Source organism: Schistocerca piceifrons, chromosome 2 (genome assembly GCF_021461385.2).
Source record: "Schistocerca piceifrons isolate TAMUIC-IGC-003096 chromosome 2, iqSchPice1.1, whole genome shotgun sequence".
NCBI classification, from domain to species: Eukaryota; Metazoa; Arthropoda; class Insecta; order Orthoptera; family Acrididae; genus Schistocerca; species Schistocerca piceifrons.
In genome coordinates, this window is record NC_060139.1 from 925,438,162 (window position 1) to 925,454,595 (window position 16,434).

General features: G+C 38.8%; 1 protein-coding gene across 1 annotated transcript in view; it reads right to left on the reverse strand.

Annotated features, from left to right (window-relative positions):
• Positions 1 to 16,434, reverse strand: part of LOC124775995 (N-acetylglucosamine-6-sulfatase-like) — an 85,027-nt gene that overhangs the window by 33,307 nt on the left and 35,286 nt on the right. Inside the window, exons 3-5 of the mRNA XM_047250837.1 lie at positions 10,386 to 10,589; positions 7,134 to 7,292; positions 2,902 to 3,075 (exon numbers count right to left, since the gene is read on the reverse strand). Coding sequence (XP_047106793.1) covers positions 2,902 to 3,075; positions 7,134 to 7,292; positions 10,386 to 10,589 — 537 coding nt within the window. The remainder of the gene's footprint in view (positions 1 to 2,901; positions 3,076 to 7,133; positions 7,293 to 10,385; positions 10,590 to 16,434) is intronic.

Sequence of the window (16,434 nt, forward strand, 5' to 3'; positions counted from 1 at the left end):
ATTTCGGGTGAGTAGTTAATTAGAAAAAAAATCGGAGGCCTTAGAACTTGAATGCACCTCGTATTATATATTTTTCCTCTTGAAGGTAAGTACTGGTCACCAATTCTGTCTCACAATTTATTAGTTTTCACAATTGATTTTTTTCTTTGAACCAATACAAAGTCAACCAAACACAATGCATAATTTACATAATTTATTTTAATGTCATAAATGTTCTGTCAATATTGATATCATTTATGTACTGAGGTATGTAATGCCACAAGAAGTAAAAATTTGTTGTATATGTAACTATATTGACACGTGACCCAGGTGCAAGATCTGCCCAATCCACGCACCCAGCACTTCCTATTTCCAGTCCTGTCTTAGATTTATCCTACCCCACCAAGGGCCAGGCAACCTGTGAAAGCAGCCATGTCATTTAACAGGTCTGCCGCAACCATTGCATAGCTTTTTATGTTGGTATAACTTACAACAAGCTGTCCACCAGGATTAATGACCACTCCCAAACTGTAGCTTAGACCAAAGTAGACCACCCTGTGGCACAATATGCAGCTGAGCATAACATGCTTAATCCCAATGTCAGCATCACTACCTGAGCCATCTGGATCCTCCCCTCCACCACTAGCTTTTGTGAATTGCACAGATGGGAGTTATCCTTACAACACATTCCCTGCTCCTGAAATTATCCTGGCCCCAACCTATGGTAACACAGTAACTGTACCCACACCCTCCAACAGTTTTCACCATCTCTGTCCTATCATCTCCAATCCAATCCTGTCTCCCAGTCTCTTTGTTTGGTGCACTCTGCTAATGCAACTGCCCATCTTTCCCCACTCCTCTTGTTTTCACTCCTTTTTGCCCCACTTCCCTGCCCCACAGCCTCCTGATTCCATGCCTGTTGGCACTCTAGTCCCCGCAGACTGCACTAAGCAGCATTCCTCTGTCCCCCCACCTGCACACTACTATCTCTTCTCCTTCCCCGCACCCTCCTGATTGCTGCTGCCACCCCACATGATAGTTGCATTCTGCCTGAGCTGCCGGAGTTGGCGGTCATGTGTGCATTAGGTGTTGTGGGGTATGCTTGCTTGTGTGTATGAATGGTGTGTGTTTCTCTGTTTGTCTTTTGCTGATGAAGTCTGTGGCCAAAAGCTTTGTGTGACTTTTAATTGTACCTATCTGCAGCGTAACATGTCTTCTTTATGATACATAACAATCTGTCTTTTGCTACTTTGTTGATATTTTTACGTAATGACAACATGTACATGAAATGAAAATATAGTCACAGGTCCATCATTAAAATCATAGCAGTGTAAAAGTAGTGGATAATGTATGCTCAATATAATCAAAAGAATGAGAAAAAAATGCTGACTTGGGAAAAATATAATCTGCTCATATCCTCATTTAAACTGAAAATGTGCCAGTCTTCTTAAACGAAATAAAAGGTGTATCCTCACTGTATTCTTCTATAATTTGGCATGTTTATATTTCTGAAACTAATAAATATGTACTACGGATTTTTTTTTTTTTTTTTTTTGATGAACAGAAAACTCAAAAAGCTTTTTTCCCAATACCTTTTCGTAGGTGTTCAATGTGCCCCTCTTGAGATGCACGGCATATGCCAATGTGGTATTTAAATTGTTCCCACACTGCAGCAAGGGTATCTTGAGTTACAGCTTCCACAGCTGTTATTAAGCAATGTCACTTCATTCATTGTTGTTGGTAATGGAGGCATATAAACAGAGTCTTTTATAAACCTCCACAAGAAATAATCACATGCAGTCAGGTCCGGTGACCTTGTAGGACAGTGATGTAAGGCTAAATCATTTGGTCCAGTGTGCCCGAACCATCGTTCAGTAATACTTTGATTTAAAAATTCCAACACTTCCAGAAGGCAATCTGGTGGTGCCACATCCTGTTGGTAAATGAAGTCATTTGAGTCAGACTCCAACTGTGGGAAAAGAAGGTTCTCAAGCATATCAAGATAAGTGCTTCCTGTGACAGTGTTCCTGGCAAAGAAAAATGGACTCTCCTTTACACAAACAATCTGTTTCTCAGAATTGTTGATACCATTGTCTAATGTTTTGTACTGTAGGAGGATCTGCATCGTACTTAGTATGAAAGGCACACTGAACAATTATTACTGACCCGTACTGTGCCAAACATAGAAGACAAAGTGCTTTCTGTTGTTTTGATACCATTTTTACTAGAACTGAAGTGGGTGCACACTGCTGCTACCTAGCAGTAACCATGTAAAACTGGAGTGTTTGCTCTTTCCAACAGTTTGTTGTTCATGCAAATATCTCAAATAATGTAATAGTTACAACTTTTTAAAATCAGAAGACTCTTTGTGATACACCCCGTATAATATAGTAAAATGAAACTCCTACCCTGTAATGCAAGGTAAAATTTTAGATGTTTTTCAGTGGAGCATATTATTTATTGTTTACTATAGTAATGGAAATTGAACAGAGAAAACAATAAATAAAAATGAGGGATGACAACCCTTCACAAATAGATAAATCATGTGTGTAGTATTTGAACCATTGTTTCTTTCTTGTGTAAGTACATACTCTCACAAACACAACCATACAAAATATGAGTGCATCCATCCATGGTGGGAGACAGTGGAGTTGCAGTTGGCTGAATTTGAGTGTCTGTGTTGTTGTGTGAGAGATTCAATGTGTGCACTTACACTAGTAGAGTGTTAACTCAGAGGCTGTTTAAATTTCTATATTATTTTGTGTCTCTCTGTATCACATGTCAATCATGTATAGGTAAATGGGTGCCTTTCCTAATTTTTACATATTGTTCAGTGGTACAAAACTAGTGTTCACAACTTCTATTAAAAGCCAAATTTTACACTGAATATTCAAGAAATGTGATCCAAATTAAAATACTTACCTCACCAACAGGGAGATTGAAGTTCTGTGTTTTCATAGCTGTAACATTCCTGAAATAGTCTGTATACTTTTTGGAAGGTGTGAAAGGAGCATGTGCAGAAGGGGGGCACAGCATCATCATGAACCCAGAAGAGAGAATGTCACTCTGTCTTAGAAAATCCAAGCTGTATGAAGTCTGCAACATGAACATATATTGTCTCTGTCATCAAATTAATACAAAAAAATAAGTTTAATATTTCCTAACAATAATGTACTTACCTTTAGGAGACAGTGGAGGATACACGATAAATGGTAGGTGTAATTATACAAGAGGACAATAACAGACTTCTCTGCCTCTTAAGTTTGACACTAGTACTTCTTTCGGTCAGGAATGTCCTTTTTGCCGGTGTTGGTCTGCTTTTTATGTCCTCTTGTTCCATACACAATGGGTTATTTTGCTGCCCAAGTAGCTGAATTCCTTAACTTCATTAAATTTGTGATCATTAATTAAGATGTTAAGTTTCTCACTGTTCTCATTTCTGCTGCTTCTCATTACTTTCAGTGTTCTTCGATTTATTCACAATCCATATTCTGTACTCATTAGACAGTTCATTCCATTCAACAGATCCTTTAAATTTTCTTCAATTTCACTGAGGCTATCAAAGTCATCTGCAAATCTGATCATTGCTATCCTTTCACATTGAGTTTCAATCCCACTCTTGAACCTTCTTTTATTACCGTCATTGCTTCTTCGATGTATAGACTGAACAGTAGGGGTGAAAGACTATATTCCTGTCTTAGTCCCTTTTCCGTTTGTGCAATTTGTTCTTTGTCTTCCTCTCTTGGTTCTTTTATGTATTGTATATTATCCATCTTTCCTCATAGCTTACTGCTATTTTTCTCAGAATTCAAACATCTTGCACCTCTTTATACTGTTGGTTGTTTTTTCCAGGTCAACAAATCCTACGAACATTTCTTGATTTGTCTTCAGTCTTGCTTCTATTAAAAACTGCAACATCAGAAATGCTTCTCTGGTGCCTTCACCTTTTCCAAAGCCAAATTGATCATCAAACAGAACTTCAGTTTTCTTTTCCATTCTTCTGTATATTATTTTTGGCAGCCACTTTGATGCATGAGGTGTTAAGCTGACAATCATAATTCACACACTTGTTAGTTCTTACAATTCTTGGGATTGTGTGGATGATATTTTTTTCTGAAAGTCTGATGGTATATTGCCAGTCTCATACATTCTACATGTCAATGTGAATATTTGTTTTGTTGCCACTTCCCCCAATGATTTTAGAAATTATGATGGAATATTACCTATCACTTCTACCTTATTTGATTTTTAAATTCTGTTTCTAATACTGAATCCCCTGTCTCATTCTTATTGACCCCCATTTCTTCTTCTGTCCTCCCCTCATAGAAGTCTTCAATGTAATCTCCCCACCTATCCACTCCTCTGCATTTAACAAAGGAATTCCCATTGCACTCTTAGTATTAATGTCCTTGCTTTTAGTTTCACCAAAGGTTGTTTTGACTTTCCTATATGATGACTCACAAGGGGAGGCCGCCAATTGTGAAATTCAGATTCGATTCATACTGCGCATAATTAAAGCTCATGGCCAGAGGTGTAATGTGGCTAAGCACCAAGATGCATTTCTCAGCCGTTGTCGAGAAAATCGACAGTTAAAAGAAACCGTTGCGGTGAAATACTCTCTACGATTATTAATTTTCTACAACGGCTGAGAAGTGCATCTTGGTGCTTTGCCACATTACACCTCTGGCCATGAGCTTTTATTATGCGCAGTATGAATCGAATCTGAATTTCACAGTTGGCGGCCTCCCCTTGTCAGTCCTTCTGACAATCATTTCATTTCTGATTTCTTCACATTTTTCACTGGGCAATTTCAGCTTAGCTTCCCTGCTTTTCCTATTTATTTCATTCCTAAGTGACTTGTGTTCCTATATTCCTGAATTTCACAGAACATTTTCATACTTCCTCCTTTCATTGATCAACTGATGTATTTATTCTGTTATCCACGTTTCTTTGCAGTTATCTTCTTTGTACCTATGTGTTTCTTTCCAACTTCTGTGACTACCCCATTTAGGCGTGATTGTTCCTCTTCAACTGAACTTCCAACTGAGCTATTCATTATTGCAATATCTATAGCCTCGGAGAACTTCAAGTGTATCTTTCCATTCCTTACTATTTCCATATCCCACTTCTTTGTGCATGATTCCTCCTGACTAGTTTACAGCAGCCTACTTTTCATCATTACTAAATTCTGCTCCTGTGTACACCTTACAGTCCAATATCCGATTTTTGAATCTCAGCCTGACAGTGATGTAATCTGACTGAAATCTTCCTGTATCTCCTAGCCATTTCCAAGTATACCTCCTTCCCTTGCGATTCTTGAACAGGGTATTCGCCACAACCATCTGAAATTTATTCCAGAACTCAATTAGCCTTTCTCCTTCCTTATTCCTACTACCAAGCCCATATTGTTCTGTAATCCTTTCATCTATTCCTCCCCCTACAACTGCAGTCCGATCCCCATGACTATTAGATTTTCAATCCCCCTTACACAGTGAATTACCCTTTCAGTATCCTCATATACTTTCTCTATCTCTTTATCTTCTGCTTGCAACATCAGCATATATACCTGAACTGTTGGTGTCAGTGTTGGTCTGCTGTTGATTCTGACAAGAACAACCCCATCACTGAACTGTTCAAAGTAACTCACTCTATACCCTATCTTCCTATTCATAACAAATCCTACTCCTGTTATGCCATTTTCTACTGCTGTTGATATTGCCCTATACTCATATGACCTGAAATCCTTGTCTTCCTTCCATTTCACTTCACCTACCCCCACTATATCTAAATTGAGCCTTAGCATTTCCCTTTCCAGATTTTCTAGTTTCTGCTTCACAGTCAAGCATCTGATGTTCCACATCCTGACTCATAGAACAGTATCCTTTCATTGGTTATTCAGTTTTTTTATCGTGGTCATCTGCCCCTTGGCAGTCCCCTCCTGGAAATCTGAATGGGGACTAGTCTGAAATCTTTTGCCAATTGAGATATCATCATGATACTTTTTCAGATATAGGCCACATGTCCTGTGAATACACATTATGCATCTTTAATGGGGTGGTTGCCATTGCCTTCTCCATCCTCATGCCATTGATCATTGCTGATTCTTTCACCTACTTGGGCAGTTTCCTGTCTTAAGGGCAAGAGAATGCCCTGCACCTCTGCCACTCCTCCACCCTCTTTGACTAGGCTGTTAGCGGAATGAGGGTGACATCTTATACCAGAACTCTTTGACTGACATTGCTGATGATTTTTATTCAAAAATTAAGAAGTGGCGAGGTTCAGACACAGGACCAAGACTGTTTTGATTACTAATCAAAGACACTACCCCTAGACCATGGATATTCACTAATTACCAACAATTAATTTTTTCACATTCTATTTTTATTCATTCTGGAACCCTACTTTTTATCACTGTATTGCACATTGATTATTCACAGATGTATTATGTAAAGACTCATACTTTTTTCCTACACCATAACAGAATCATTGAAACTGAGAGAAAGTTATAGAAAATTCAGAGACTTGAAAACCGTGTGGAAGATCCTTTTTTTTAAAAAAAAAAAAAACGGACACTGAACTAACTTGTCAGTAGCATATAGCACAGCATCTTTCAGTGTATAACTGCTTAATTTGGTTATTTTATTGTTAAAATGTTGCAGATCTACATTTCAAACACAGATACATTAAAATGTGTATGTTTAACTTTACCCTGCAATGGAAATATGATTATCATTTGTCGATGAGCATCATTTTCAAAATTGTTCTCATTATTTGTGACATTTCATGTATCAAATCAATGAGCATCACTTTCAAAATTGTTCTTATTATTTGTGACAGTTCACGTATCAACAGTATGAGGATGATAACAATAGTAAAATAAATATATTTGGAATTTTGTCTCAGTTACACAGCTGTGTATTTGTTCTTGTTCTGATGTTGCATTCACCAAGTTAAAAAGATGACTTCATTCTTGTGTGGATAACTGCCTTATCATTTGTGTAGTAATTTGCAGAAACATTGATACAAAAATTAAATGATTAAACACTACTGGTATTGAATGTACTTGTAAGCCAAACCGCATAGTTTCCACTTTAGAATAACACTATGTGTTGCAATAAACTTACATCACTACCTCGTGTAAAGAGTATACTTACAATCAAATCTGTTAGATAATCTTCCTCTGAATCTCCATGCTTTACTTCAGTGCCATTCACAGAGAGGCTGTAATTGTAGTACTGAGAATTACCAGCAAGTCCAATCCACCAATCCCATCCAGGAGGTACATGTGTGACACCTTCACTTGTATACCCATACTGAAAACATTATGCAAGAGCACAGACTGATTTACACCAATAAATTATGTGATTTCTTACTTTATTGTATAATAAGGCAGTCATAAAATTGAAATTCTAATTGAGAATAAATGTATTTGTATATGAATTAAAATACAAAGATTCTAGAGATATTTTCTTTAGCAAAGAAATACTCAGTTACTTCCCCTGCAATACACTACAAAATAATTCTGTAAATGTACATTCAGTAGGACCAGATTAAAAATATATTGGAATTTTTACTGTTGTCTGCAAGCTAGAAGTAATGATTCTGTCTAACCCATCAAGAAAGTAAACCTTTTTGAATATAAATCAAGAAAATAACAACTCAGAACATGTCTTGCTGTACTATTACATGCACCATTATATAAGTACATTGGAAAGTGGCTCATTATGGCATACTAAGTGAGATGATTCCAAAGGGAATGCTGCTATGTAATGTTAGGCTACTTACAATGTTAGGCTTCCTACAAAAAATAATATCATACATTATATATTTGATTTACAAATTTCCAATGAAGAAAGGAGGATAAGATCTGAGAGAATGAAGAAGTACTGAGCTGACAGGAAACTGAAAAATTCTTTGTAAAAGTTGGCTAGAGTGGCCCCATGAAGGCCATAAAATGTAAATAACAACAACAGCAACAACAATAATAATAATAATAATAATAATAATAATAATAATAATAATAATAATAATAATATATTTGATTTACAGCCAAACACATCCATTCCAAGAGCATCAAGGCTATGATAAATATGAAAGTTTTGAAATTAATTAGGTAACAGTTACTGATCATCAAAGACACTTCCACAATGAGTGATTATGCCTTGTGCTTTGAGACATAGTGAAAAACCAAAATTATCAGAACTGTTTTCATCACTATCTGCAACGAAATGCTGGAGTATACCTTTACTGGTTATTTCCTCAAGGACAATCTCTGTCTGGCTTCACAGGCCTATTTTCATTTCAAAGATGTAAGTGCACCTCCTCAGAAATCTTAAGCAAGTAATTTGTGGGCAGGTGTAGATCTGCTTATTTAAGCTCAAGCATACTTCAACCCAAAACTCTTGGTTGTCAAATCTATCTTTGAAGATAAGTCAACAGTGGAAATAGGAAATGTTCTGCATGCCAAATTTGATGTCAGTTAGGAGAATTAAAAAAAAAATCTCCATTTTTGCATAACTGATTTGTATTTGATGAATTGAGAAGATATAACAATGAAAACAATCAATTATTGACAAAATTATTTAATTGGATAGAGAAAAGAAAATCCACATACCAGTGAATGGCAGAACAAACATGTAAAAGAACACATAAAATATGGTTGTAACCGGCAAGCTTTTGGAGCCATTGGCTTGTTCTTCAGGCAGAAGGATTGAAGGGAAAGGAAGAGTGGTGAAGGAAAAGGACTGGAGAGGTGTAGGAAACTGGGTATATTTTCGGAAAAGTCACCCAGAACTGTGGATCAGGGGAGACTTACCATACAGGATGAGAAGGAAAGATTGATTGTTGGTGACTGCATCAGATGAGATTTGACATTTTCAAATCTTGTCTGATGCAGTCCCCAACAATAAATCTTTCCTTCTCATTCTGTGTATGGTAAGTCTCCCCTGATCCACAGTTCTGGGTGACTTTCCCAGAATCTACCCCTTTTCCTAGACCTCTTGAGTCCTTTTCCTTCACTCCTCTTCCTTCCCCTTCAACCCTTCTGCCTGAAGAAGAGGAGCCATTGGCTCCAAAAGCTTGCCAGTTACAACTGTCTTTTATGTGTGTGTTCTGCCACCACTTGGTGAGTAGAATTGAGAAGATAGTCTGATGCCACAGAATTATGCAGCTAACCAAATGATTGCAAAAAATAATGAGATTTATTAGAAACAGAAACTGTGTTAATAATATGCTCAGGAAACTGACTGGTTCTAAGTGTTAATAAGAAAGTTTTTACATGTTGATTCTTGCAAAGAAGACAACAGAAACTAGAAATGATTAATAACGCTATTGTGTTTCTGCAAATTGTACCATTTCCAGTTTTGAACTGACAGGTTCACCTTCTGATGGCTGTTCATGTTTATATGTGCATGCATATTGTTGTTTACATTAGATGTTGGCTGTTTTTTTCCCAACAGCTACTGTAAACAACAAAAAATGCAATACAAGCATAAACAGCTATCTGAAGATGAACTTATCAGTTGAAAACTAGTAATGATGTGATTTGCATAAATAAATATCATTATTGACAGTGGCTGATTGCTGTTTTCTTCGTGTGCCAGAATCAGCTTATATATTGTACTCAGCCACAGTCTCAAAAATGTAATTTTTCTACAAAATATCAGGAAAGAAATTTCGATGCAAGTGCCATTAATACTGAGGCAATACATTTTATTTGTGATGATACAAGTACACAAATGAAAATACTACTCCTCATATCTTTTTAATTTTGGAACTCCAGGTTGATACAAAGACAATGTGCCATCCACTAACATATGTTTGAAAGACTTTCTTTGTGGCTTTTCCCTTGGTCAAGTCTAGGGACATGGAACAAAGTAGTGAGAACACAAAAGCACTGAAAATGCATTTTGTGAAAAATGGCACTTAAAATGTTTTCCATTTCCATTTTCCCAAGTTTTCCACGCTTCTTTGTAGCAGTAACCTACATCATCAGCCACTGTGTGAAAATTCCAATCCACAAAACCTTTGGAGCATCCAAACTCCTATTGAGAAATAGAATTTGTATGCAACATACAAAACATCATTAGCAATCAACAGTTTCAGAGGACATTAGAGTAAGTACAGATTATTTGACACATTATTTTGATGTTCTTTTTCAGTTAAGTTGTGCAGTACTACTCTCAACAAAATTTTCCATCAAAATCATTCATGCTAAAAGACATACATTTCTGAGGAGGAATTGAAACTATGGCAAAACCTCTGTTAGCCTCTGCATGTGATAGAAAGTGAAATTAGTAAAAATTGCCATTATGGGTTACTGGGTCTGCATCAAATCTTGTGCAAGAGATGTTAATTTTATGTTCACTGCACATCACATTTTATGATGGTGTAAAATTTGTACTTACCATATTGAGATATTTTCCTGCATAAAATGTTCTATAGCCATCTGAATTTAGAACTGTAGGAAATGCATATGGCTCAACCTCCTCTCTCCATCTTTCTCCAAAACAGTTTCCTTCCTCTGTGTTGTTAACTGTTCTATGATTGTGCTGGTAAAGTCCACTGATAATTGATGTTCTGCTTGGGCAGCAAACAGGAGTTGTAACAAACTGGAAAAGAAAAGTGGCTATTGTATTTCCTACAATTATAGTAACAGGTTCTAAATAAGTCCTTTGTCTACCTTTTTATCTCTCCTGTTCCTTATCTTCCCTTTTCTCTTTGGTCCTGGCTCATTCTCATCCAATATCTATGAAGTATGTATGTACAGCAATATAATGAGAGCCAGTACATCACAGATAACTAAAGTCTCCTACAACTTCTAAGTTGTGTACAGGGTGCTGATCTGATAACGGTTTGAATTGGAACTTTTCTGTGGAAACTAATGATTTTCATGCTGCAGCAACAAATATGTAAAACAATGCATTCCTCTCACCTACATCAGCTAGATTAAAGTGTTACAGTAATGTACTTGTTCCATTTTTTTCCGTAGGAAATGCTGCTCATTCCACCATCTGGAATTGTTGCTGAAAATACATGATTTGATGCCTTTAATGTATTGTTTACAATAATAGTAACACAGAACTCACCTTCATTGGCTGTATCATAGTTGTACTGAACACTACAAATACACTTCACAACAAAAGTTTGATAAGCTGGAAAAATATTGTCTTGTAATATTTTCTTTCCTTTATTTGTTGAATTTAGCTAAGTATTTAAATATTCAAAACACTCCATTGATACCCTATTGGTGTGGTATTACTTCTCCTATCCACCTCTTTTTTTTTTATGAAATCAAACACTGGAAAATCCAGGATGGAATGTAACAATACGAGAGAAGGAAAGTTGCTACTCACCATATAGCGGAGATGCTGAGTCGCGATAGGCACAACAAAAAGATTCACACACAGCTTTCGGCCATTAAGGCCTTTGTCGGCAGTAGACACACACACACACACACACACACACACACACACACGCACACACACTCTCACTCAAGCACAACTTGCACACTCGTCTGTGGCCTCAGACAGCTGAAACTACACTGCGAGCAGCAGCACGAGTGCATGATGGGAGTGGCGACTGGGTGGGGGTAAGGAGGAGGCTGGGGTGGGGAGGGGGAGAGATAGTATGGTGGGAGTGGAGACAGTGAAGTGTTGCAGTTTGGATGGAAGGTAGGAGAGAATGTGCAGAGGGGGGGAGGGGGTAAGTAGCAGAAAGGAGAGACATAAAAATAAAAATAAAAATAAAAATAAATTAAAAGACTGAGTGTGGCAGTGAAGTGACGGCTGTGTAGTGCTGGAATGGGGACAGGGAAGGGGCTGGATGGGTAAGGACAGTCACTAACAAAGATTGAGGCTAAGAGGGTTATGGGAACATTGGCAGTATTGCAGGCAAAGTTCTCACCTGCACAATTCAGAAAAGCTGGTGTTGGTGGGGAGGATCCATATGGCACAGGCTGTGAAGCAGTCATTGAGATGAGGGGTATCACGTTTGGCAGCGTGTTCAGCTACAGGGTGGTCCACTTGTTTTTTGGCCACAGTTTGATGGGGACCGTTCATGTGGACACACAGATTGTTGGTTGTCGTGCCTACATAGAATGGAGCACAGTGGTTGCAGCTTAGCTTGTAAATCACATGACTGGTTTCACAGGTAGCCCTACCTTTAATGGGATAGGTGATGTTAGTGACCGGACTGGAGTAATTGGTGGTAGGAGGATGTATGGAACAGGTCTTGCATCTAGGTCTATTACAGGGGTATAAGCCATGAGGTAAGGGATTGGGAGCAGGGGTTGTGTAAGAATGGACGAGTATATTGTGTAGGTCCGGTGGATGGCAGAATACCACGGTAGGAGGGTTGGGAAGGATAGTGGGTAGGACATTTCTCATTTCAGGGCAGGACAAGCAGTAATCGAAACCCTGGCGGAGAATGTAATTCAGTTGCTTCAGTCTCAGATGCTACTGAGTTACAAAGGGAATGTTCCTCTGTGGCCAGACTGTGGGACTTTGGGAGGTGGTGGGAGACTGGAAAGATAAGGCAAGTCAGATTTGTTTTTGTACAAGGATGAGAGGAGAATTATGGTCAGTGAAGGCTTCAGTGAGACCATTGGTATATTTAGAGAGGGACTGCTCATCACTGCAGATGTGACAACCACGCGTGGCTAGGCTGTACAGAAGGGACTTGTTGGTATGAAAAGGGTGGCAGCTGTTGAAGTAGAGGTATTGCAGGTAGTTAGTAGGTTTGATATGGATGGAGGTACTGATGTAGCCATCTCTGAGGTGGAGGTCAACATCTAGGACGGTGGCTTTTTGGGTTGAGTAGGACCAGGTGAAGCAAATGGGGGAGAAGTTGTTGAGGTTCTGGGGTAATGTGAATAAGGTGTCCTCACCTAAAATCCAGATAGCAAAGATGTCATCAATGAATCTGAAACAGGTGAGGGGTTTAGGATTCTGGGTTTTTAGGAAGGATTCCTCTAGATAGCCCATGAATAGGTTACCATAGAATGGTGCCATGTGGGTGCCCGTACCCATACTGCAAATTTGTTTGTGGGTAATGCCTTCAAAAGAGAAGTAATTGTGGGTGAGGATATAGTTGGTCATGGAGACCAGGAAGGAGGTTTTTGGTTTGGAATCCATAGGGCATCTGGAAAGGTAATGTTCGATACCAGTAAGGCCATGGTCATTAGGAATGTTAGTGTACAGGGAGGTGACATCAGTAGTGATGGGCAGGGCACCGTGTAGTAAAGGGAAAGGAACTGTGCAGAGTTGGTTGAGGAAATGGATGATTTTCTCATTTCAGTGTTGTGAATAGTGACAGAGATGCAGATGGTTCTCTTGTCTGTCCATCAGACTGTTGCTACTTTTTCTCATCTCAAAGACAGCATTTTAACTCTTGTGCAAGTTATTCTGATGTAAATACAGAGCCATATGTCTTGTGCGTCTCACTTTTGTGAGCAAAAAGTGGGTGATATCTAATAATCATCAACATTCAGGCAATCAAATTTGTTTAGTTGTTAATAATAATAATAATAATAATAATAATAATAAACCCTGTGGAGGCCTGGGAAAAGTATAGGCCTCTGGTATGTTCTGCCAGTCGTAAAAGGCGACAAAAATAACAAACCACTAATAGGGCTAACCCCTCTATTAGTGTGATTAGTTGGTTCAGGACAGAACTAATGAAGCCTCGGACAAGCGCTGTCATGGTTGGGGATAACGCTTGAACCCTATGCCCGTCCACAATGATAACGACACTGCTAGCCACACGGAAAATGATTTAAATCCAAATAGAGGTGTTTTGCAGGATATGCTTCCTGCAACCACTCTAGAAGGAAAAAAAAGACAGAGGATGAGATGGTCAGATGAAGTTAACCAACACCTCGTGTTCTGTTATTACCAAGCAACCAACACAACTAGATACAGATCACAAGTATACACAACATTTATTACCAGATACCCAGAATTAAAATTTTTAACAAACGACGACTAGCTGATCAGATCCTTGTAATAATCAAAAATACCGGGATACCCCAGTCAGAATTAGAAAACATCAAACAACAAGTACAACAAATACTGGAACAAAATAATGTGCAATCAGAAGAAGAAGAAAATACAGTAATGGACTCAAACATCCCAGAGCGAACAAACAAAGAATAACACACATCAATTAAACAATCATAGGAAAATGAAATCTTAAGACAGCCATCAGAACAAGCACAAATAGAACACGAAGTGACACACATGTTAGATGTAGAAGAAAAATTTCAGCTGACATATATAGAATACAAAGACAGAAATACAGACATTAGACCATTCTTGCATAGACCACCAAATAACCTACAAGTCGAAACAACAACAACAACTATCAACACAATTATACATAACAAAATAAATGAAAATACAGCTATGGAAGAGTTACAACTACTGGTTTATGTAGGAGCACTCACTACACTAAATATACGCACTAGGCAGAGATCAGAACCAACCAATACACAGAAGAAACCCAAAAAACCAGCATGGCAACACAGGCTACAGATCAGAATAGAAAAACTGTGAAAAGACATCGGACAGCTAACACAATTTATAAGAAATGAAATATTAGACAAAAAACGAAAAAGGTTAGGTAAAATCTCACAACAAGAAGCGATAGAGCAATTAGATTAAAAGAAGCAGAAATTACAAGCATTGGCCAAATGACTTAGAAGATACAAAAAAAAGTGAAAATAGAAGGAAACAAAAGCAAACATTCAACACAAACCAAAAGAAATTTTACCAGACAATAGATAACACACACATTAAAATAGACAATCCACCAAACATAACAGACATGGAACACTTCTGGATAACATATAGTCAACCCCGATACAGCATAACAGACATGCACGGTGGATACAAGCAGAAACAGACACATACAAGATGATACCACAAATACCTGAAGTGATAATTGTGCGAAATGAAGTCACCCGAGCAATTAATTCTACGCACAATTGGAAATCCCCTGGAAAAGATAAAACAGCAAATGTCTGGCTAAAGAAGTTCACCTCAACACATTCACATCTAACTAAATTATTTAACATGTGAATATAATAGAGGGAAACATTCCATCTAAAAACAAAGATGATGTGACTTACCAAGCGAAAGTGCTGGCAGGTCGATAGACACACAAACAAACACAAACATACACACAAAATTCAAGCTTTCGCAACAAATGGTTGCTTCATCAGGAAAGAGGGAAGGAGAGGGAAAGACGAAAGGATGTGGGTTTTAAGGGAGAGGGTAAGGAGTCATTCCAATACCGGGAGTGGAAAGACTTGCCTTAGGGGGAAAAAAGGACAGGTATACACTGGCACACACACACGTATCCATCCGCACATATACAGACACAGGCAGACATATGTAAATGCAAAGAGGTTGGGCAGAGATGTCAGTTGAGGCGGAAGTACAGAGGCAAAGATGTTGTTGAATGAAAGGTGAGGTACGATCAGCGGCAACTTGAAATTAGTGGAATTTGAGGCCTGATGGGTAACAGGAAGAGAGAATATATTGAAGGGCAAGTTCCCATCTCCGGAGTTCTGATAGGTTGGTGTCAGTGGGAAGTAACCAGTCCGTTCATGTGAATGGACAGGATGTTGCTGGTCATTCCCACATAGAAGACTTCACAGTGTAGGCATGTCAGTTGGTAAATCACATGGGTGCTTTCACACGTGGCTCTGCCTTTGATCGTGTACACCTTCCGGGTTACAGGACTGGAGTAGTAGGTGGTGGTGGGAGGGTGCATGGGACAGGTCTTACACCAGGGGCAGTTACAAGGATAGGAGCCAGAGGGTAGGGAAGATGGTTTGGGGATTTCATAGGGATGAACCAAGAGGTTACGAAGGTTGGGTGGATGGCTGAAAGACACTCTTGGTGGAGTGGGGAGGATTTCATGAAGGATGGATCTCATTTCAGGGCAGGATTTGAGGAAGTCGTATTCCTGCTGGAGAGCCACATTTAGAGTCTGATCCAGTCCCGGAACGTATCCTGTCACAAGTGGGGCACTTTTGGGGTTCTTCTGTGGGAGGTTCTGGGTTTGAGGGGATATGGAAGTGGCTCTAGCTAATTGCTTCTGTACCAGGTCGGGAGTGTAGTTGCGGGATGCGGAAGCTGTTTTCAGGTTATTGGTGTAGTGGTTCAGGGATTCAGGACTGGAGCAGATTCGTTTGCCACGAGGACCTAAGGTGTAGGGGAATGACCGTTTGATATAGAATGGGTGGCAGCTGTCAAAATGGAGGTTCGTTAGTGGGTTTGATGTGGACGGATGTGTGAAGCTGGCCATTGGACAGATGGAGGTCAACGTGAAGGAAAGTGGCATGGGATTTGGAGTAGTACCAGCTGAATCTGATGGAACCAAAGGAGCTGAGGTTGGAGAGGAAATTATGGAGCTCTTCTTCACTGTGAGTCCAGATCATGAAGATGTCAT